General features: G+C 43.7%; 1 protein-coding gene across 6 annotated transcripts in view; it reads right to left on the reverse strand.

The window, feature by feature from the left end:
- Positions 1–10,725: 10,725 nt before the first annotated feature.
- Positions 10,726–23,957, reverse strand: part of ITPR2 (inositol 1,4,5-trisphosphate receptor type 2) — a 277,002-nt gene continuing 263,770 nt past the window's right edge. For all 6 annotated transcript variants that reach the window (XM_035127537.2, XM_035127538.2, XM_035127539.2 and 3 more), the window contains one exon: positions 10,726–22,138. In XM_035127537.2, coding sequence (XP_034983428.1) covers positions 22,049–22,138 — 90 coding nt within the window. In that variant the 3' untranslated portion in view covers positions 10,726–22,048. The remainder of the gene's footprint in view (positions 22,139–23,957) is intronic.

Raw genomic sequence — 23,957 nt, forward strand, 5'->3', positions numbered from 1 at the left:
GCATCTTAAAAAGCAGAGACACCACCTTGCCGACAAAGGTCCATATAGTTCAAGCTATGGTTTTCCCAGTAGTGATGTATGGAAGTGAGAGCTGGACCATAAAGAAGGCTGATCGCCGAAGAATCGATGCTTTTGAATTATGGTGCTGGAGGAGACTCTTGAGAGTCCCATGGACTGCAAGAAGATCAAACCTATCCATTCTTAAGGAAATCAGCCCTGAGTGCTCCCTGGAAGGACAGATCCTGAAGCTGAGGCTCCAATACTTTGGCCACCTCATGAGAAGAGAAGACTCCCTGGAAAAGACCCTGATGTTGGGAAAGATTGAGGGCACAAGGAGAAGGGGACGACAGAGGACAAGATGGTTGGACAGTGTTCTCGAAGCTACGAACATGAGTCTGACCAAACTGCGGGAGGCAGTGGAAGACAGGAGTGCTTGGCGTGCTATAGTCCATGGGGTCATGAAGAGTCGGACACGACTAAATGACTAAACACTACTACTACTACTACTACTACTACTACTACTACTACTACCACCATCCTATTTTCATCAGAGAAGTGTAAGGGTTAGTGTTATGAGATAGTAAACCAGCTTCTGGACATGCCCAGTGTCCCACAGTGAGATTAATTTGTATTTTTCTACTGCTGAAAGCGTGAAAGCTAACCATGAGCATGTTTGCACCAAGTAAGTTCCCAAATCTTGCAGTCCAAGACAGCTAGTGGAAGTGTTCCAGGTGACGGAGCTTTAAGCATTCCAAGTTTCCTGCTGTGCAAGGAATATTCTGCTAGTCATGAACTTCTGCCAAAGTTCATAAGGCAACAACATGTCAGGTAATTATGTTAGATGGAATTCAAAAAGAGAGAGAAACCACCCAGAACCTACATCCTCCCACTGTTGTCAAGCCTTCTTGATGACACATCATCATGGCAGCTCAGGGAGCAAACTTCTGCAAGTCCTCAGGACTTTTGCATTCATCCCCCACAAGTCATCCATGGACACTTCCTTTGCTCTCGGCTTGGCATTCATCAACTGGCTCCTTATGTGTCAGCCACTCAAGATGACAAGATTGTTTTCTCACAGAAATCTTCCTAACTCTGGATAATGAGCATTTTCTACCATCAATTGGGGGGGGGGGGTAGTCTCAGCATAATCAGATTTCTGTGACATTATGTTGTTGCATCCCCCAACCAAAAAAAGGTTGCAGATCATATTTCAATTGGTATTAGAGTCACAAACACCAAAGAAGCAGCAACAATAGTTCAGAGCTCTTATCCGTAACCACAGCACAATGCAACCTTGTACTTTTTCTTTATAATAAGTCAGATATCAAAACATTGAGGAGAAAAAAATAAAGAAAAATAATCCCAGCAATTGAATAAAACCAAGTTCAATCCAGGGTAGAAACAGCCTGGAAAAAGAAAAACACATTTTGACACCCTAGGACATGAAGGGTAAGTCTCTCTGATGAGGATATTCCAACCAAAGGTGTGGAGAGCAGAGCAGAGCAGAGGCAGGTTCCCTGCCCCAAAGTGCTTACAATCCATGTTGGTTAGAAAAAAGAAGGTTAGAGATTGCCACCAAGGAATGGAAAACTGGTAGTGAGAGAATCTGGTGTTGTTGTAAGGAAAGACCTAGTGAAGCATAGGTGAGTCAGCAAAACCTTTGTTGAAGAAGAAAAAAGAGAAATACAGTGGAACCTCAGTTTATGAACACCTCGGTTTACGAATTTTCGGTTTACGAACGCCGCGGACCCATCTGGAACGGATTAATTCACTTTCCATTACTTTCAATGGGAAAGTTTGCTTCAGTTTATGAACGCTTCAGTTTATGAACAGACTTCCAGAACCAATTGTGTTCATAAACGGAGGTACCACTGTAGAATCCTGTGCCACTTTAAACACTGGGAAATTTATTATGGCATGAACTTTCACAGACAATGGCATCAATATTATCCCATAGCAACTCCCCTGTACTCTAGGGCTCCCTGTCTCCCACCCTACCAGTCCTAATGGGCACGAGCCAAGGGACAGGCATGGAAACATTTTGGCAGAAGCCATGGAGAGTAAGTAAGGCATGCCACAAAATTCAGCTAAGTGTGGTTTGGTAGATTCCTGGCTACATTGTAACAGGTGGAACTGAAGGAAAAGGATCAAAGCTCAGTGGGAGACCACACACTTGGTGCACACAGAGCCCCAGGTTCAATCCCTCTGCATGAAACCCCAGAGAGCTGCTGCCAGTCAGAGGAGACAATGCTGGCCTTGATTACTTGCCCAAACAAATTGCTCTAAATCCCCAGCTGAGGGAGGAAAGGCACATTATTGGGAAAGGAGCTGGTATGCTCTTTTTCCCCACATACTGATTCTTCCCTACAAATGTCACCTGGCCTGCCTCACATTCATATTACCTCAGCAGACGTGGGTTTGGGAGCAAACATTTGGCAACTAAATGTTCAGATTTTTCCCAGAGCGTCATTTATTCTGCTAATGAGGGTTTCATTTTGGAAAGTCCTGCATCTCTTTTCAGAGAAACAGCTGCAGGATGAGAGGTCATCTGCAAGACCTCTTGGTTTTCATTTCCAGCATCAGTGTGTCCTCTGGGAGAGCTGGATAAATTAAATGTTGTTCGGCTTGGCCATTAGAAAATACAATCTGCACACCACTTGATCTCAAATAATGTGTATGTAGAGATTGCCCTCTCTAACCGTGGATTGCCCTTGCAATTTTATAGCTCAAAAGGTGCTTGTCAGGTCATTATCTGAAGGCATTGCAAAGGAACATAAGAAAGAGCCTTCTAGCATGCCACACATTGGTCCATCCAGCTCAATATTGCTAAAAATGACTGGTAGCAACCATTGCACAATTTTGGAACGATGCCTTGGAATATTGGTACATCAGATATGGAATAGTACACTAATGGAAAAGCTATCTAAAGAAGTTGGGACGTTAAGAAATTCCAAAACATGAGACATATTGCACAAGACATTGCAGTATCAGTGCCTGGAGTCCAGCAACTGAATTCTGCCTCTTGGATTTGGGTGACTGTCCAGGCTTGTGTGTGTGTTTGTTTCTGACCGGTGACCTTGCAGGTGACCTTGGAAGTGTGCTCTCCCGGAGCACATGGTCTGAGGGGGTGGGGCTTCTGTGGAGTCATGTGACTAGCTGTGGGTGGAGCTAGTCAGTGCCTTGAGTTCAGCGACTGAGGAGGGAGCACAAGGTGAGCTGAGCTTGGGGGACACTCTGTAGGTTTTGCGGATTTGTCTTTCTGTCAACTTGGAAAAATACGGTAACTAGTCAGCACATCCATACTGGTGAAACTGATGGGAGTGGCAGTCCAATTTTTTGGGGAGGGCATCAGATTGGCAAAGACTGCTGTAAGGAAATAGGCCACAGACTGTCGTGGGAGGTGCAGGGAGTGTCATTTTTGGAACTTTTCATATATAAGTTCACTTTCCAGTAGTCTGCAAATTCACATGCAAGAATCAAAGGGGGGGGGGGAAGGTGTGTTGGACAAAGGTGTTTTAGAAAATTGTGCGTTCTAGAAAGAGGCAGAAAAGATACCATGCACTGTGCTAGTAATCTTGGCAGCCATAATTATTCCCAATCTTGTTAATCTAGAAAGTGGCTTCCCCTTAACAAGTGTCAGCTTTATGCTACAAATGATCTCTGCTACCGTATGTAGAGCAAGAATGGAACACATGATTATTTATTTCTCCAATGGCCAGAGATACTTTCCATTTCAGGATGCAACAATGGACACCTGTCAATTGCTCTCCCACCACTTCAAACCTGTGCAATGACAGGCTGTAGGGAAGTGGAGGAGGAAGCAGGATAGGAACACTTCCTTTTCTCATTGAAAATTATCCCCAACTGTTACTTTTTTCTGTTTGCAAAAGCATAAATGTACCCAGGTGGTGCTGTGGTTAAACCACAGAGCCTAGGGCTTGCCGATCGAAATGTTGGTTCAAATCCCCGTGATGGGGTGAGCTCCCGTTGCTTGGTCCCAGCTCCTGCCCACCTAGCAGTTCAAAAGCACATCAAAGTGCAAGTAGATAAATAGGAACCGCTACAGTGGGAAGGTAAACGGCGTTTCCGTGTGCTGCTCTGGTTTGCCAGAAGCGGCTTTGTCATGCTGGCCACATGACCTGGAAGCTGTACGCTGGCTCCCTCAGCCAGTAAAGTGAGATGAGTGCCGCAACCCCAGAGTCAGTCATGACTGGACCTGATGGTCAGGGGTCCCTTTACCTTTTAAATGTTCAGAGACATAGTATTATTATTTGTTTGCTTATTAGTATTATCATCATCATCATCAACAACATCATCATCATCATCAGTGGTTACTATATATTACTATATAATTTGTATACTGCCCTATACCCGCAGGTCTCAGGGCAGTTCACAGGATAAAATCACAATATAAAAACACAGAATACATAATAAAAACAAAAAAACCAGAAACAACTGAATAACACCCGCCCCGCCCCACCCCGCCCCGCCCCCAAACCAACCCACACATTCAGCCAAAGGCCTGCTTAAAGAGAAATGTTTTTGTCTGGTGCATAAGGTGTATAATGAAGGTGCTAAGCAAACCTCCCTGGGGAGAGCATTCCACAGACATGGAGCCACTGCAGAAAAGGCCCTGTTCTTGTGTTGCCATCCTCCGGACCTCTCATGGAGAAGGCACACAAAGAAGATGCTCAGAAGATGATCTCAGGGTCCAGGTAGGTAAGGAGTATGGTAAACAGGAGTGAGAAAATATGTTTCTATTCTGATAAAGTTGTGAAAATAGTAATAATAGGCTCAGCCCAAATCTGTGCTGACCTATGGCAAAGAAAGCAAGCCATACAAATCCTACTAGTATTGTCTAAGAGCCACTGTATCTGAATTTTCCACCTGCCCTTTCTAATTACCAAAGTGTTGCACCAGGCAATAGTGGTGCATTGCATTTTGCAGTGCTTTTGGTTACACTGTTGTGCTGGTGGGGCATAACCTATCGTGCATCCCTGGTTTCCACCAACAGGGGACAAAAACCTTCCTTATGGCACAATGCACAGGATCCCTGCAATGTGTGTGTGATGTGTGCACCACGTGTGACATCACATGCTGGGAGGAGCCTTGGCATGGCCTCTGAAAGGCCCACAACTGCAGCAGGAGGGCCCGATGGCACACACAGCCTGCAACACATAGATAGCAAGGGACTATAGACACTGGGCAGGGAGCTGAAGAGACTTGGGTCACTGGTAGTCTTTTCATCACTCCTTCCTGTTGAAGGTCGTGGCCAAGAAAGAGAGAAGAAAATACTATGGCTGTGCAGATGGTGTCATCAGGAAGGATTTGGCTTCTTGGACCATGGTCTCTGCTCCTCGAAGAAGGACTTCTGGCGAAAGATGGGCTGCACCTCACAGCAGTTGGCAAGAATGTCTTTGCTAAAAGTCTGGAGAATCTGATCAGGAGAGTTTTAAACTAGATCTTGAGGAGGAGGGAGGGAGGCAACATTACAAACAACAGAAGAGCACCTGGCACTGGGGATAAGAGCTTAATTGATGCACAGGAAACTGAGGCAGGGCTCCAGAAACCTGCTAAAGGGCAATAAACTACAAGAAGGAAGCAGCTGGAGGGAATGCCTTGTGGTTTCAGTTGTCTCTCACAAATGCACAGAGTGTGGGAAACAAGCAAGATGAATTGGAGCTTTTAGTACAGGGTGGCAAATACGGCGTGGTGGGATGAGACTCATGGCTGGAATATAGGAATTGAGGGGTATATCATGTTCAAAAGGAATAGACCAAACAGGAAGGGAGGAGTAGCAGCATTATATGTAAATAATGTGTACATGTGAGCGGCAGCGAAGCACACATGAGTCCAGTTCATTAGAAAGGTTGATTTATTTCCAAGTAAAACACAGATAACTGGGAGCTCTCCACTTCCAGACACTTTCCATTCCTCAAGATGACTCAACTGACCTTTCAGCGTGGCACTTCCTTCTATGAAAGCAGTGGGGAGGTACCTTCTCCTTGGACGCTGTGACATCTCTCATCCCCTCTCCTGTGGCCCCCCTTTCTACAAGCTTGTAAGCTCATTGGTTCTGGTGCACTCTCTGAGAGGTATGTGAACGCTCACTTACTCTTCCTGGGAGTGTTTCCATGGCAACCTCTCTTAGGACCTCGCTTTCCTCTCCCCCTCTTTCTGGGCTGCCTTCCAAGACTTGCAGCTCTCTTTGCAGAGAGGTTCCTTCGCTCCTGACACTACACTTATGCAGAAATTCATGACTTGATCATGAAAAGCAGATTGAGAGTATATGGGTGAAAATTGTAGGAGAGAAACAATAGTGACTTTACTATTCAGTCTAGTTGTGTTGATCTGACGTAGTCAAAATAAATAAAAAAATGTCCAGTAGCACCTTGGAGACCAACTAAGTTTGTTCTGAGTAGAAGCTTTCGTGTGCATGCACACTTCTTCAGAAACACTGAAACAGAAGTCACCAGACCCTTACAGATAGTGGGAGGGTGGGGTGGGGTTTTTCTCAGAAGAGTGTAACTACCAAGTAAAGCCTGCCTTTCAGGGTTCATATCATGGACTGAAATGTGAGTAAACGTTTTGTTACTTTACTCAGAAAGACTTTCGTGTCTTTATTCTTTTAGGAGGGATCAAAGGGACACCAGGAAATAATCTTAACTAAGAGGTTCAAATGAATATGCAAACTAGCTTCAGCTACTGTATATTGAGGGGAATCTGCTCTGCTACATCGATTACTAGCGTGAGTGAAAGAAGGATAATACTTATTCAATATATCCTTTAATATCTTTATATTACTATCTTTAATATTCCCACACTGTCGTGGACCAGTTGTTCAACATCTTTATAAATGACTTGGATAGGGTTGCCAGGTCTGCTTCCAAAAAATAGTGGACAAGCCGGGGTGTGTGTGTGTTTAAATTAAATTAAATTATATATTTCCTTACAAACATTTTAACATTTAAAACAATCACTTCAAAACTTTACTTAAAATTCAAAACATCAAATATATTATATATATATAAAATATTAAATTACATTTTACTTTGTTGTGTGTATTTTTAATTTGACTGCGCAGCTTTGATCAATTCTTTGTGTTTAAGGAATACATCTTTAATTTCAGTACAACGTTGAGAAATATTAAAAAATATAATTTCCCATGATGCTGAAAATTCGTTCAACGTTTTCTTTTGATACACAATATCAATATTGATGCACAATACTGCAACAGTTTCAATAAACTCGGACCTGGCTCTTTCTTGAAAAAGTACTTCCACTTTTCAAGGGATGAATTGCCCTGCAGATGAACATAAACTTCTTCTAAGGCAGAAATTTGGGTGGAAGTGTTGGCTGGAAGTTCTTCTCGCCATGGTGATAACAACCAGATGTTTGTCATTTCTTCTAAAGTTGGAGGATTATTGCAATCAATTAGATTGAAACAACTTCGTGTCTCATATACGGAATCGGTGAAATTATACCACTTTCCTAGGTACGCAATGGCTCTTTGATACACATGGATGGCTTCTTCCTTGAACTTTTGCACGTCATTCTCAGGCAAATGTTTTTTATGTAAGGCAAATAAAACTTGCATTCCAAAAAACTGCATCGTATTTTTCTTTGCAAAGAATCACGCAGCTTACACATGATAACGTGAAGATCACATGCAAGAATTTTCTTGCTTTCCAGCTTCAGTAGGGTGTCTTGCATTATTGACATGAAGAAGTGCGTGAAATAGAAATACAATTCTGAAATTGTTGGTTCATCGTCCTTTGCAAGTTCATTTTCCTGATCCGAAATAAGGTACCTTATGGCACTCATCAGATCCAAGAGAAATAAAATACGATTTTAGAGGTATCCAGTTTAAAAGTAGTCTTTCGACCGCTTTAAACAAACTTAACTCAAAAACTCAAAAAATGATTTCAACTCTTCTCGTTTCTTCGCAGAATTCGAAAATTCGGCAAAAACCTTCAGCACTGCATTTTCGATATCAAAAGATAACTGCTTTAATGCATTTTTGTGCTGTTGTGTAAAATGTATTATTGCAATGAGCAGCTACAATATGGTCATTTTCCAGCAATAATTTTTGGTAAACAGATTTGTTCACTCCATAATTGACCGATGCATTATCTGCTGAGTAAGCTGAACCATTATTTATTTCCAATTCGTTATCACTAAGAACTTGACACAGCTGATTTTTTATTGATGTAGAATCTTCGAAAGAATCCTTATAAAAGTATAACATTTTCACACACAGTCCTTCCTCACAAGTAAAATAGTGTGCAACAATGGGATACATTTTGTGATTTCCCTTGTTTGATGCGTCAGTGGAGAGAGAAAATGGAATTCCACTTTTACGATCAGTGAGAACCAACTCAATAGAAAAAGGATACAAAACCTCATTGACAATAGCTGATGATTTGGTTCTTCCACAAGACATGTTTTTTACAATTTCTGAATCATCAAAAATTTGCTTCATTAACTTAATACCGCAATCTTGAGCCAGGAAAGAAATATGGTGTTTTATCCCATGGTAAATTTCAGCCATTTGAGCTGCAGTCACTTTCTCACTGAAAGAGGAGTCTTTAACAATGAAAAACGAATTGATTCGCTTGTTGCTGGAAGCTATTTTCTCCTTATCTAAATGATTTTTTGTGCTTGCATGCTGTGTGACAGCTTTTATACCATTATATTCAATTGTGAACGATTTCTGACACAATTTGTTCTGTCGGTTTCGTTCTTGGTAATCCATGCAAAAGTAGCTTCCCAGGCTTTGGTGTATTTGCACACTCTCTTTCCTTTTAAAGAATTTGAAATATCGCCGCTGTCACTCTCATCACTTGACGCCATTTTAGGTCAGTCAACACAAGCTACAATACATTTTAAAAATGTTATACTGTACATAATTTTATAATCTTAATCTTAATTTAATCTTAATTTTATAATCTTAATCTTAGGGTCATGGGTTCGAGCCCCCATAGGTTTGATTCCTGCATTGCAGGGGGGTTGGACTAGATGATCCTTGTGGTCCCTTCCATTCTATACAAGTCTATGCTTCTATGCTTCTTAGGGATCCTTGGGGCAAAGCTACCCAAGTTCCCAACAGGGGTTCCTGTATTAGGGAGGCGATCCTTGGGGCAAGAATCTCGCTCCCTCAGGTCATTGGGCAAGTCTCCTCTAAGCCCACCTCCCCCTCCCACGCCTCTACCGGTAGCTGGTTTGCTGCTGCTCCTGCACGTCAGGAACAGGAAGAGGCGTCTTTTTCTTTCGCTCCTCTCCCTTTTGTTCTCCCTGTGAGTCAGGAACAGGCGGGGCAGAACTCTGGCAAGAGGCGCCTCCCCCCATTTTTTAAATGTCTTGTGTCATTAAATGTCTTGTGACATTGTTATTGAGTATGATTAATAATTTTTTCAGAGAATTGAGTTCAATGGATTTTCAATCTTTGTCTCATTCTTACTTATAAAAAAAAGACAAAACACGCTTCTCCTGTCCTTATTCTCTTAGACTGTAAAGCTTTAGATTACGTACCATTTCATCATAAAGCTTTTGAATAAAAAAATGTCCACTATTTTTTTTTTTTGGGGGGGGGACAGTGAACATAATGTGAAAAAAGCGGACTGTCCGCTCAAATAGTGGACACCTGGCAACTTGGATGGGGGACACCTGGCTTACTAGCTGCACATGTGAAAAGGATATAGGGGTCTTGGGGGACCACAAGCTTAACATAACTCTGTGTATGCAGAGGAGGGCAACCAAGATGATCAAGGGTCTGAAAACGAAAACGTATGAGGAATGGTTAAAGGAGCTGGGTATGTTTAGCCTGGAGAAGAGGAGACTGAGATGAGATATGATAGCCATCTTCAAATATGTCAAGGGTTGTCACATGGAAGAGGGAACAAGCTTGTTTTCTCCTGCTCTGGAGGGGAGGATGGAAACCAGTGGCTTCAAGTTACAAGAAAGGAGATTCCAACGAAACATACAGAAAAGCTTTTTGGCAGTAAGAACTGTTCAACAGTGGAACAGTCTACCTCAAGAGATTGTAGACCTTCTTTGGAGGTTTTTAAGCAGAGGTTGGATGCCCATCTGTAATGGATGCTTTAGCTGACATTCATTGCAGGGGGCTGGACTAGATGACCCTTGGGTCCCTTCCAACTCCAAGATTCTATGATGGAGCCCGTCATAGCCGCAGCAGGCCCTAATGAGTTAATCCCATCAAAGGGTTAATCCCAGCGACTTGGTGGGGCCTGCTGCGCCTGCAATGGGCTGTTTCGGATCCTCCCATTGCTGCAACGGGCTTTGAGCCAGCCACAGGCGTAGGAGGGCCTGACAGAGCCCACCTGGTTGTGGAATATTGAGGGGGCCCAACCCTTCATTGAAAAATTATGGCTACCTGGGCCCCCTGGGCCCCGTAGAGACGGTGTCCCTTCCCTCCTGGCAGGTTTCTTCTTCCTCTCCAACCCATCTAGGAGAAGGGGTTTGTTTGCCTGGCATTGCTGTTAACTGGAAAACACATTTGATCAGGTCATGTCAGTCTCCATCAAGACCACTTTTCATGCAATAGGATGAAATCATATGAAGAGTCAAGCACAGAGATATGTTAGAACAGCTGGGTGAAACAAAGAGTAGAAGTGGTTTTTCATGGCAATTACACCGCCCACACTAAGAACAGTTAAATGAAGGTTGGAGAAAAAGTCCCTTCCGGCATGGCATAGGAGGGGAGGTTGCGGGCACCCACGAGCGCTTCACGTGCTGGGGGGATGGTTGCCATCCCACCAGCCATAGGCTGGGGCCCGGGCCCGGTGCTCCCCGGCGCGTCCAATCCGGATGTCCCGGGGGCGTGGCTTGCTACCTTAAAGTGAGCGCACAGCTGGGGCTCAGCCTCTTTGTTCCTGCCCCCAGCCGCTCTCCCATGCAGTTTGCTCACAGCAGCCCTGCTGATTTTAACTGGACAACTGGACCTACTGTTTACATAGCATAATGGCTCCAAAGCGTAAACAAAAAGAACCTGCAGTGGCACCTCCTGCAAAACGTGTCGGGTCTGGGTCAGCAGCATCAGGTGCTCCAAGTGTAACAACGGTTACTATTTCACCTCAGGCTGTTGCTAACCTTTTCTCGGGCTTTCAAAGGTTTTTCCAACAGGTCTCACCTAACAGGAGCTTCCTTCAGAGGGGTCTCCAGATTGTATTCCTGATACGGCCACAAGCACTGGGGAGCGTCTGGGGACCTCAGCTTCCTTTGTCAACAGTCAATCCGGGCGCATAAGGACATGGTCCCAATCTTCATCTTCTGGGTGGGGTAATACTTCTCTCCAGCTTTCTCCAGGCATTCCCAGTTGCTTGCAGGGTCCCCTGGCCAGCACCCAGGTCAGGCCTAGTCAGGCTACTTCTGATACTTCATTGGATGATGAACTCCAGAGGCAACGGGAAGTTACCGGGGTGCGGGAGCAGTCATTACCTCCTCAGCAGAATCAGGCGCAGGTCGAGAAACAGGGAAAGAAGTCTAAGAAGAGCTCTCACAAGAAGAGCAAAAAGAGTAAGCCGTCAGACATGGAGGATGATTCAGGTACCTCCTCTTTGGATTCAGATAGTGATACCCCTATGGAAGGTTACTGGGGAGAAGGGGGGGGGATCTTGTAGGACTCCTTTGCAAGTCCTTTAACGGCACATTAGAATGGAAAGGAGGTGCACTAGTGAAAGATGTTAAGACTTCCACCTTATTTGCAAAATCTGGTATTGAATCTGCGTTTCGTCTTTTACCAGTTCACCCACAAGATTTTAGATGGTTGGGATTCAGGTTTGAGGGGGCGTACTTCATCGACAAAGCTATGCCAATGGGTTGTTCAGTAGCTTGTTCAGCTTTTTGGTTTGGAGGGCGTGGCTCATTACCTAGATGATTTTCTGTGGTAGTGTACATAATTCGGATTGTGCTTATCTCCTAGAGGCTTTTGCTTCCTTGGCCACGGAGCAGTCTCAACCATCACTTATTTAGGCATCAAATTGGACACCATTGCCCAAACATCACATTTGCCTCAAGAGAAATTGGCATCCCTTAAACAAATAATTTCTGAAATGCTTCCCCTCAAAAAGGTTACCCTTAGACAAATATAGTCTGTCCTTGGTCATCTTAATTTTGCTTGCTGCGTAGTATCCCCGGGACGTCCCATTTGTGCTAGATTAGCAAGATTATCTGCTGGACTCCGTGCTCCGCACCACAGGGTGTGCCTCAGCAAAGAGGTTAAGTCAGACCTTGAGGTGTGGCTAAGGTTTCTTGATAATTTTAACGGTGTGTCGTTGTGGCAGGACAATTTAAGGTTGAAAGTTGATTTTCAGGTTCAGTCAGATGCAGCTGGTTCCTTGGGATCCGGGGTTTACTTTAAGGGAAGGTGGTGCGCCCAGCAGTGGCCTCCCAGCTGGAAAGGAAAGCCTGTTATTCGTGATCTAACCTTTCTAACCTGCCGGCCACAGGGCACAGCAGTCCTTGCCTGGTGAAGGACACCAGGCAATTCCTTCATTTAAGGCCACCTTCGTCCTGCCCACTCCAGTCGCCTGGCCCATCATCAGTTTACGTGTGTGATGCGCAGGGCCATCGCTGCCTGCAGACTCCCTCCCTCTGAATTCGCTGCACATTCCTTTCGAATTGGCGCAGCTACAACAGCAGTACACATGGGCCTTTCTACGGAGAGGATAAAGGATTTGGGTCGTTGGAAGTCCAAAGTTTACAAGGGTTACCTCCGCTGCACAATGTGACTAGCAATCGTGTTTGGCATATCACTTACGTTCCTCTTTGCTCTGTTTTCAGGAGATACTGCTGTAAATATCTGGATGGTTGGTCACAGTATCATGCACTGGGCTCGGACTCGCACCTTTAATCAGAGATTGGGTCCCAATTTGGGGCTTCCACTACGGATCAAAGTCTCCTGGATTACAAGGAGAGGGATATGCTGGGACGAACTCCTGCCAGCTGTGAAGGCCAGGGCCGCCTCGCAAAATTCCCCTGATGTTTTGGTGGTTCAGCTTGGTGAAAATGATTTGGCCTACTGCAAAGGCGTGGATTTGAAGTTGAAGATTTCTAGGGACTTTGATGAACTGGTGGCCACCTCCCCAAATTTAACCATCCTTTGGTCTTCACTGCTGGAAAGACGCATTTGGCGTGACTGTCACTCCCCCGCGGCTATCAATAAATCAAGGAAGTTTTTGGATATGGCTGTGGCTAAAAAGGTGTCAGCCAGTCCCTTTACTGTGATGCTGGCATGCATCTTTCAAATGCTGGAAATGATGTTTGGCTTGCTGACATTCTCAATGCTATTAGGTATTGGTTACGGTTGTGAGGGTATTTTTTCCAAGAAAAAAAAATCCTTGGAAAAGACCCTGATGTTGGGAAAGATTGAGGGCACTAGGAGAAGGGGACGACAGAGGACAAGATGGTTGGACAGTGTTCTCGAAGCTACGAAAATGAGTTTGACCAAACTGCGGGAGGCAGTGCAAGACAGGAGTGCCTGGCGTGCTCTGGTCCATGGGGTCACGAAGAGTCGGACACGACTAAACGACTAAACAACAACAAACAACAACGTGAGGGTATTGGCGGTGAGCCCTTTAGGTTTGATTGGCGGTTAGGCATTGGATTATCTCTGAAAGGTCACAGGTGGAGGGGAGGTTGCTGCCATCACCTCCCCCAAAATGCTGAGGGGTACTCCCTTAAGGAGTCCGGGGGCGTGGCTATGTCTGAAGTCGTGGTAGGTGAGGGCCTAAGGCACGCTCCTTGTCAGTGGCCCCAGGGTAAGTTCCTAGTTGATCTGCATCGCAGGGCTCACCTAACGGTGGTTAACCCTTCACAGACTGACAGTACAATGGGCTGGAATTGGGTATAGTCGGTTAGATCCAATGCCTAAGCCAATACCTCTCTACATCCGTAAACAATAAAGTTGTGGCCTTTTATGCCTATTAACCTTATTCACCGGGTCCTGTGTCTTTATTTACTCATGGAGGGTCTGGGTATCGCCACGCAAGTTGTGAATAATTAAGTTAAGACTGTGTCTAGCACTTCCTCTCCTTTTCCAGTTTTAACTAGGCTACATAAGAGTGAACACTAAGTTGAAGTAGATTTGAAGGAACTAGATCTAGATTTGCTTTTCTAATTCTTTTAAGAAGCTGTTTACCAAAAAATTGCACACAGCTGCAAAGACACAAATATGTATAAAAGGAGAAAAAGTTTATTAAAAGTTACATTCAGCAGCAATGGGCATATTTACTTAAGTAGAAACAGTTACTTTTTCTCTCAGGTTTTAAATAAGTCTTTATTTGCCCTCCATGCCCATAAATATTTGAGGCATTATAGCAATCTGAGTTGCATTTAATAGCCATGCCCATTCATGCCCATTCCTGCATTGCAGGGGGTTGGACTAGATGATCCTTCCAACTATGATTCTAATGTGGGCATAACAGTGATTCCCCTCCCAGCAACTTAATTAAGAAGTCTCAAGGATCTGATACTTTCATCATGAGCTATGAGCTATGCAGAGCTTTTCCTGACATGGGAATGAATGCAGAGCTCCAGGGTTTGTATTGAAGTCCAATTATGCCTTGGAGTTGCTGGATCAGGACCTTAAACCTTTCGCACCCACACCTTGTACAAAATTACAGATTGATGCTCCTAACTTTAGGAAGTATTGTTTATTTGTATGAAAGTTTCACTCACCCTGAACATCCAGGCCCCACAAACTTGTAAAAAATTGACATTGTAAAAAGTGTTGCACATTTACAGCCTGAGACTATAGAAATATCTGTATTGACAGACTGGCTTGGAAGCTCTAAATATTGCAAATAGCATCATGGGAAACATTAATAGAATATTACAACCAATATTCCACGGCTTTGACCTCCATACATGGCACCCCTCAAAAATATATGCTTCACTCCAGCATATTTTCCAGGCTTCTTTCTGGGTGCCCAATCAAACAGGTCTTCAACCATTTGGGAAGTGGCAGCAGGAGAACTAGTTTCAGTCTGCACATTCTGTGCTAGGGTTGCCATATGCCAGGACCTCAAAGGTGGAAGTTCTGGAAGGGGAAATTTCTGGAAGGTGGTGGTTTGTCCTGGATCTTCGGCAAGTAAACCCAAAAATAGTGCTTGGGGGGCATTTTTGTTTTTTAAAAAAGCTCAATAACTTTGGGGTTTGTATAAATAAAGCTCAACCACTGGGGAATCCTGGTTTTTACTTTTTGAAATATGGTAACCCTATTCTGTGCCCCATGTGCACATGAATTCTTTGTAGGACACGGGAAGACTATGGAGGATTGCTGGTAGTGACCATGACAAGTGCAGATTGCACTCTCAACTGGGAATCTAGTGCACACAAATCAGGAGAGCAAGTTAGTATAGTCTTAAGTTTTTTACTTTTAAAGCGAGACTCTTAAAGCAAGCTTCAATAACAAAAGCACTAGCTATTTTTGGAGTTATATATCTATCTACCCTTTCCTGAGCAAAATTAACACTCTATAGGAATTTTATTATATTCCAGTATGCCCCCCCCCATCATCCAGCAAAATAATCATAACGATGAGTGCAAATGAAAAGGCTGAATAGGACTGACCTGTGCTTAGCTTTGAAAACAATATAAAGTGACCTCAAAACTACAAAGTGCTTTCTCTCCAAGAACCTAAAATATGTAGCCAAAGCACCAGTGGACACCATAATTATGTGTTTACAGTGTACCAATTTGTTCCAGATTTTTTAAAACTGAGCTTCCTGCCTCTGTACTTTCTTGCACTAATGCATGGGACAGGAAGGCACTGGAGGAAGACAGGGAGATACCCCTCTGCAAGTTGCTAAAGATCCTAGTGTTAATAAGCATGAAGGCAGAGCATTAAACAAAAATTCTGCACATCTACAAAAGTTTGCACAACTCCAGAATGGGCATAAAACCAGTAAGGCTTGACAAAGTCCCCAATGATATTCTCGTGAGTAAGCTGGTAAAATGAAGGGTTGAATGAGGTAACTGTTAGGTGGATTTGTAGCTGGTTGACTGACTGAACCCAAAGAGGACTCATCATGCAGGGTGCCACAGGGTTCTGTCCTGGGCCCGTTGTTCAATGTCTTTATAAATGACTTGGAGGAAGGGATTGAGATGATGCTAACCAAATTTGCAAACTGGGAGGCGTAACTGATGCCACAGAAGACAGAATCAGAATTCAAAATTCAGAAGACAGAATCTGAATTCAACAGATTGGAGAACAGGACGCAAGCTAACAAAATGAATTTCAATAGGACAAATGTAATGTTCCACACTTTGGCAGGAAGATCCAGATGCACAATTATAGGATGGGGGAGACCTGGCTTACTAGCAGTACATGTGAAAAGGATCTAGGGGTCTTGGTGGACAACAAACTTAAGATGAGTCCACAGTATGATGCAGCAGCAAAAATAAGCTAATGCTATTCTAGGCTGCATCACCAGAAGTATAGTGTTCAGATCAAGGGGTGTCATAGTACCACTCTATTCTGCCTTAGTCAGACCACACCTGGAATACTGTGTCCAATTCTGGGCACCACAATTTAAGATGGATGTTGACAAGCTGGAACGTGTGGAGAGGAGGGCAACCAAGATGATCAAGGGTCTGAAAACAGTCTTATGAGGAGAGCTGGGTATGTTTAGCCTGGAAAAGAGGGGACTGAGGGGATATGATAGCCATCTTCAAATATCTGAAGGGAGGGAGCATGCTTGTTTTCTTCTGCTCTGGAGGGTAGGACTCAAGCCAATGGCTTCAAGTTACAAGAAGGGAGACTCCGACTAAACATTTGGAAAAACTTTCCGATAGCAAGAGCTGTTCAGCAGTGGAACAGACTCCCACGAGAGGTGGTGGACTCTCCTTCCTTGGAGGTTTTTAAACAGAGGTTGTGTGGCCATCTGTCAAGGATGCTTTAGCCGAGATTCCTGCATTGAGGGAATTCGATTAGATGATCCTTGGGGTCACTTCCAACTCTAAGATTCTATGATTCTATGACATAATTTCAGTTCAGCTTTTTAAATTTTGAATCTTGTTGAACTTTCATTTTAGCATTTTAGAGGTTTCAATTACAGGGCTACACAAACAACACCAAAACACGACCCAACCATAAGTACTTGTAATCATTCCCAATGAGATAAACAGAAGTGTTTAAACACATGCTTCAACTCATCCTATTGGCTCTGAGGAAGACGTCTCTCCCCTTCTTCAGATTCTGCCGAGAATGATGCGATGTCAGGACATACCACTGTTCCCATGAAGCACTGTGTCCCAAATCACAAAAGGAATGCCTCAAGCCACCATCAGAATGGAACTTCATGCCACTGATTAAATTTTCAAAACCTTATAGGAAAAAATAGGGGGCGTCTTTGGCCACCATGTGTTTGGTCCATGTCCACTCAAACATTCTTCTACCTTGTGCCCCCTGAAGCATCCCCTGGGGGATGATTATTATGGCCAGAATGTAATTGAAATTTATACGATTTTGGAATGCAGAAACAAAGAAAATCATCAAATCATCAAATCTAGCATGTGGGGGCCACTTTATCTAAATTATATAATTTGGTATTTGAATGATTAGTATTAATAATTGTATCATAAATTGGTATTGTTATAATGAGGCTATTATTGGACTGTAATTGAAAACTAATTTTTAAAAAATATTTTTTAAAAAGCTTAATCCAAATCTGGGCTGAATTATTTGGTGTAGCATACCTAAAACCTTAACTGTGGGTGGATCCTGCTCCTAAATTTTAATTCTGGTTGATGAACTCCAGTCCAACTTTATCAATGCTGGATAAAATTGAAATTAGGAGAGATCCAGGGCAGGAGGATTTGCTTCAGGACCCTGCCCTCCACTCTCATCACTTACATTTCAGATTTCATAGAATCATAGAGTTGGAAGAGACCACAAGGGTCATCCAGTCCAACCCCCTGCCAAGCAGGAAACACCATCAAAGCAATTCTGACAGATGGCTGTCAAGCGTCTGCTTAAGGACCTCCAAAGAAGGAGACTCCACCATACTCCTTGGTAGCAAATTCCACTGCCGAACAGCTCTTCTTACTGTCAGGAAGTTCTTCCTAATGTTTACATGGAATCTTCTTTCTTGTAGCTTGAATCCATTGCTCCGTGTCTGCTTCTCCTTTGCTTCTCGCTTGGGTGGTATTCTCCTTTGTTTGAAGCTGCCTTCCACTTGAGAAAGCGTTTGCACACATTATGGGAGAAGCTGGCACATGGTAAAAATCCAGTGCACACCCTGGGGAAGCCTGCAACCTGTGAATGGCAACATCTGTGAGACCACGTGGAAGCTCCACAATAAACAGGGCACCACCCTACCAACCTTAGTTTGCCTTCAGCTGCCTGTCTTTTCCCTTAACAATCCAACTACCCGTCAGGTTCCTTCTCCTTAGTCCTTGTAGAACTCAGCACAGATGGGGACAGTTGGCTGTCTGCCTACTCTTGAGCTCCCTGCTTTCCACCATTCCAGAGCCAATGGGCACCAGCTACCCCTGCTGCACAGTGTGCATTTCTGTGGTGTAGGCAACGGTGTAGCTAGCCACTCGGGTACCCAGGGCAGCGTGCACGCTTTGCAGCCAGGGGCTGAACGAGTCGCCCATGGGGTGGGGCAAGCCAAGGCAGGAGCCTCTCTGCAGCCTCCCCCTCAGCTGTAGGGTGGCTGAGGCGGTGGGCAGACGCAAGCCCCGTGCTGCTCAAAACAGCAGGGCGGAGCTTGCAGGCAGTCTGCCCACCTCCTCCCCCTCAGGAGATACACCTGTCTCAGGCACGCTGCAGGCCTCGCTGTGTGGCGCCCAGTGCCCCCCCCCCGCCTCACCCAGCTCTGCTTTTGGATCAGGCTGATTCATGGAGGAGAGGGCAAAGTTGCAGGCAGCAATGCTTCTGGTTTCTGGAAATCACTCCAGGGGAGGGTGCAGTGGGTGCGGGAGTTATTTTTCCAAAAACACATCTTTTTGCTGTTTTGTCACCACACCCAGGGCGGCCCGCATCCCCTTCCTACGCCACTGGGTGGAGGTGAGGCAGAATGGAGATGTAACCAGCTCAAACAATATGGGCTGGAACAAGCAAGTACTTATACTGTGTAGCAATGTTTCTCAAACCTGGATCTTCAGCTGTTGTTGGACTACAACTCCCAACATCCCTGATCACTGATTAGGGGTGATGGGAGTTGTAGTCCAACAACTGCTGGAGGCTCAAATTTGAGAAATACTGCTTTATAGTATGGAATAGATTATTAATTCTTTCAGCTAAGGACTATTTACTCTGACTGGCAATGGCTCTCCAAAGTCTCAGACAAGAATCTCTCCCAGTCCTGCTGTTCGAGATTCTTTAAGCTTAAGCTGCCAGGGAATGAGCCTGGGTCCTTATACAAGCAAAACCTCTGAGTGACAGCTACTGCATGCCTACTATAAGAGCCTTATCATACGCTACCCTTACCAGACTGCAGTTCTTTTCCTCTTTACAGAGGTGCATAAATCAATTGGTTAACATTAAAACTTTTTCCATCAGTTCCTACTAGGGCTGGAACAGATTCTGCAGTTTGGCTTTCAGTTTATGCAGGCACTTTGTCAGTGAAACCTCCATATCCTCAGAGCAAGATGCAAAGGGAAGGTGGCTGGGAAGGACAGAGCAAGGCCTCAATCCAGGCACAATCTGAATATGGACAGTTGCAATCTATTATTGATCTCCTGCTGAGCTGATTCAATCTTTTTGCATGATTCAAACTAAAGAGGAGGACTAAGTCTGAGCTTGTTAAAGTGATAGAAAGGCTTGCAATTTGATAAGGCATCCAAGAAACAGTTTTCCACTTTATTCTATCAATAAACCCAACATACCATCATGTTAAGATCTGACCTAATAGTCTACACAACTCACTATAACATGTAAAAGGTGTGGGCTACAAGCCACTAAATATTGACCACACATATGCTTATTGAAAACTAACAAAAGGCTGAGCACCAATTCTTATAAATTATGTTACAAGCCAATGGAACTTGCAAAGTAAGTATTATGTAGAATTGCATTGTATGCAATTTATTTGTAATCTCACTGATTTAACTGCATTAGAATTGCATTTATGGCTTCCAAATTAGGATTGCTTTATTCCAAGAAGGAATAGCAAACATGATAATTCTTTTTTTCAAACTTCCCAGCACTGCTAATTGTTTCCTTCTTAGCTCTTATAATACGCAATCAGGCTACCTGTTTTGCTTTACAGGTATAGGTAAAGGGACCCCTGACTGTTAGGTCCACTCGCAGGCGACCCTGGGGTTGCAGCGCTCATCTCGCTTTACTGGCCAAGGGAGCTGGCGTTTGTCCGCAGACAGTTTTTCCGGGTCATGTGGCCAGCATGACTAAGCTGCTTCTGGCGAACCAGAGCAGTGCACGGAAATGTCGTTTACCTTCCTGCCAGAGCAGTGCCTATTTATCTACTTGTACTTTGACATGGTTTCGAACTGCTAGGTTGGCAGGAGCTGGGACCAAGCAACAGGAGCTCACCTTGTCACGGGGATTCGAACTGCCGACCTTCTGATTGGCAAGCCCTGCGTCCCTCTGTTTTGCTTTGCTCAATGCCTTTTCACAATTCTTTAGAAGCATTTGTACTAGAACACTCAGCTGGAGACAAGTGCATAGAGAAAGGCAATTTTACTTAGGAATAGTGCAAACTGCATGCCTTTCACTCTTATTTGTGAGTTCTGCACTTTTGGATTGTCAAAGGAAAGAACATAAGGCCCTGCTTATTGTACAACCCTGATTCTGAATTGGAAACTAGAGCTGATCTCCCTTCACCACAGCAAAGTCACATGAATTCCAAGCAGAACCAATGATGGCCACAATCTAGTGGATCAGAAGATGCATATTGATGAAATATTCCTGTGTCAGTGGGGAATCTGTTCGTCTCCAATTCCCATCAGTCCCATCAGCCCTAGCCAACATGACCAATGGTCAGGGACGGTGGGAGGCTGTCCATTCATACAGGAGGGGAACCCTATCTGAGAAACATTTTGTACAGGAAAAAGAGAAAGGAGGAGCTGAAGCCAAAAGAAATAGCTTTCCCCCCCTGTGGTTTATGGACAGTAGCAGTATCTTTACATTTTTTCTAGACAGTTCATCTCAAAGCTGTTTACCCCCTGAAATTAATCTCTAACACTAGTTCTAAAATATCACATTTTCTCCTCCTTGGATCATGAATTTTAAAACACAGTTAAAGACGACCATTAGTTGAATTCTCTACTTGCAGCCACATTAATAGGGAGCATCTAAATTCAAGAGTAAAGAAATCACTTCCAGTTAATGTTTTCAGTGGTTATGTACATAAATTTCAAGTTCTCCCAGCTGCAGGTCCATTGTGCTCTATTTTATAAATAAGGAATTGCACAGCTGACAGCAAAATTTCTATTAGCCTTAATACTTGTCTCTGCAACCCTTTTTTAAAAGAGAAAAACAATGCTTTTTTGAGGGTGATTTTGTTCATCTTTCAATGCAAATTAACTTGCCATAACATTATTGCCTCCTCCAATGGCATATTTACGGTAATTAGAATGGCAGGGGGAGAGAGAGCAAAAATTCCAAACAAAGATAACAAATGATGCTGGCCAGCAAAGGTGACAAGAAAGAACTTCTACAGATTCTGAATGCGGCTGTTGGATTCTGTGTTTCTTGGTTGCTCCATTAGTTTTACAAGGATTCTTACGGTGGCATTCAAAACAACAGAACCAAATTCTGCCATGCCTTTGCATCTGCCGGCAGCCAACTGAATTACAAGAGAGTAAATGAAGGTTGTACTCTCTCCCCCCACCCCTGCCAGTTTTAAATTGTTTTGCCTGAGGAAAGATGCAGAAGAGCTTCCCTTACCACAACCTTATCTGTAATATTTGAGCTGGTGGCCCCTTTCAATAGTGAAGAAAAAAACAGTTACAAATTGTTCCCAGAGCTAAACCATGTAAGATACTGGCACACTGTTATTTGTAACGTTGTAACAATAGGCGCTGTTCACCACTCTGGATCGAGAATACGGATGAAACGCTCTCAGTGTGGTGGCATGTGATGGTTCACGTGGGACGCAGCATTTGATCCAAGAAAGCCCAGCCTCTGCTTGTTTTTCCTTTGTTCTGTCATCTAAAGGTGGGGAGGGAGACAAAGACAAGATGAGCTCCTGACTCCTCTTTAGCAAAGACATGCAAGACATGACACTGTGACATTTATTTCATTTTATTTTGCAAGATAAAAAAGATGAGAAAAACCATCAAGGAGATTATTTTGAAACCGAAAAGCTAAAGAAAAAAGGGGGTTCCTTGCAAGTGAGTATTTTTAAAAATATATATGTAAATTCTGGAAGGCAAGTATTAACACATTAATTCGGGGCAATTTCCCCTTCCTCCCAGCAATTTATTGGCACAAAGATCCGAAATGTGCACCCGTACAGTGTTCTCATTACCCAGGGAAGATGGATTTTACTTTCCCTTCTCAAATCTAAATGTCTTGTTCAACTGTCTCAACTGTTGCTATCATAAATATATATATATGAAATGCAAGATTAAACAGATTTAACTACAATCCTACACACACTTAGCTTGGAATAAGTCCTATTGAACAGAATAAAAAAAACTTACAACTAAATATACATACTGTAGGACTGTACTGCTACAAGCTAAAGAGGAGGGCTTATTACAAGGGGTATTTGGGATTGAGTTCAGAGCCTGATTCAACTCTCTTGAAAAGAGCAAGAATTGGTCAGAAGCAGCTCCCTCCCCCCTCCCCCCAGTTCAACTTTATATGGAAATAAAAACACAGCTATTAACTTTTTTCTTTCTGGCAGAGTTTAATTAAATGTGCAGGCACAGTAGCTGCTTTTAAGCAGAAGAATCCTGCCATATTTCAGATAGCAAGCTTTCTGCAAGAACAGCAACCTGCACTTTGCCCCTTTTTTTGGAGGGAGAACTCAAAGGGATTTGCTTCACTCCCTGTGGTTTTGTGGGAAATTTCATATCAAAGATTACATTCAATGTAGAAATTCTCCCAGGACAGTAGCCAGCAAAGGGTCAGAAGGATGAGCACAAGGACATGTGTGTGGGGCGGAGGGGCTTCATGCTGGCGTTATGGTCAACTTGTACCAAAAGTAACAGAAACTAAGTGCACAACTGACTTGAAATGTGGATAGGTGGGACAGAGGCAGAAGGACCTAAATGCCATTCTGTCCCATTCTGCCCCATTTTCTGGGTTGGCAGTGACAAGCATGCATGTGATCGCACATAAAATTGTCACTGTCTGTATCCAAAATTTTCCAAGCAAGCAGAACTAGCAATGAATTTTATTACTTTAGCATTCCTTCCTCAAAGCACTATGATTGAAAAGCCTGTACTGTACAAGTTATTCCCTCTGGTTAGAAGCAAAATCTGTTGGTTACATCTCAGCCTGGCATCTTCCTCATATGGCAAACTGAGAAGATTTGTTTACATTTTTGCAAACATGCTGTCTGCTGCATTTTTTAAAACATCCGAATTGCCAAAGTGCCCTGAACAGCCTTGCTTGGGTCTCTTGATTTGGGAATGGTCCAAATATTTTGTGCACCCCATAATGGCAATTTGCATTCCCATCATGGTGCTGGACTGGATGGAGAGTTTCAAATACAGTTTTTATTTACGGTAGTTTGCTTTTTGCCACTGCTACCAAAATCAGATGGGTGGGTATGCTGGGGGTCCGTAAAAATTTGCTCGCCTGCCCCAGGCCAGGGGGTTAGCCACCTTTGTGGGAGCCAATTATAATAGATAAATGTAAGTTGTAATTGGTGTGGCTGAGAGGTAAGGGCATGCTTGTATATTTATTGAGACTAACATTGATTCTGGTGTGTAACTGTGATACACAGAAAAATGTACCAGTGTTTTCCTCTTCTAACAATAAATGTTAGCTTTATCTTTTTTAAAAAAACTCTGCATTG

The sequence above is a fragment of the Zootoca vivipara genome, chromosome 10 (assembly GCF_963506605.1).
Source record: "Zootoca vivipara chromosome 10, rZooViv1.1, whole genome shotgun sequence".
Lineage (NCBI taxonomy): Eukaryota > Metazoa > Chordata > Lepidosauria > Squamata > Lacertidae > Zootoca > Zootoca vivipara.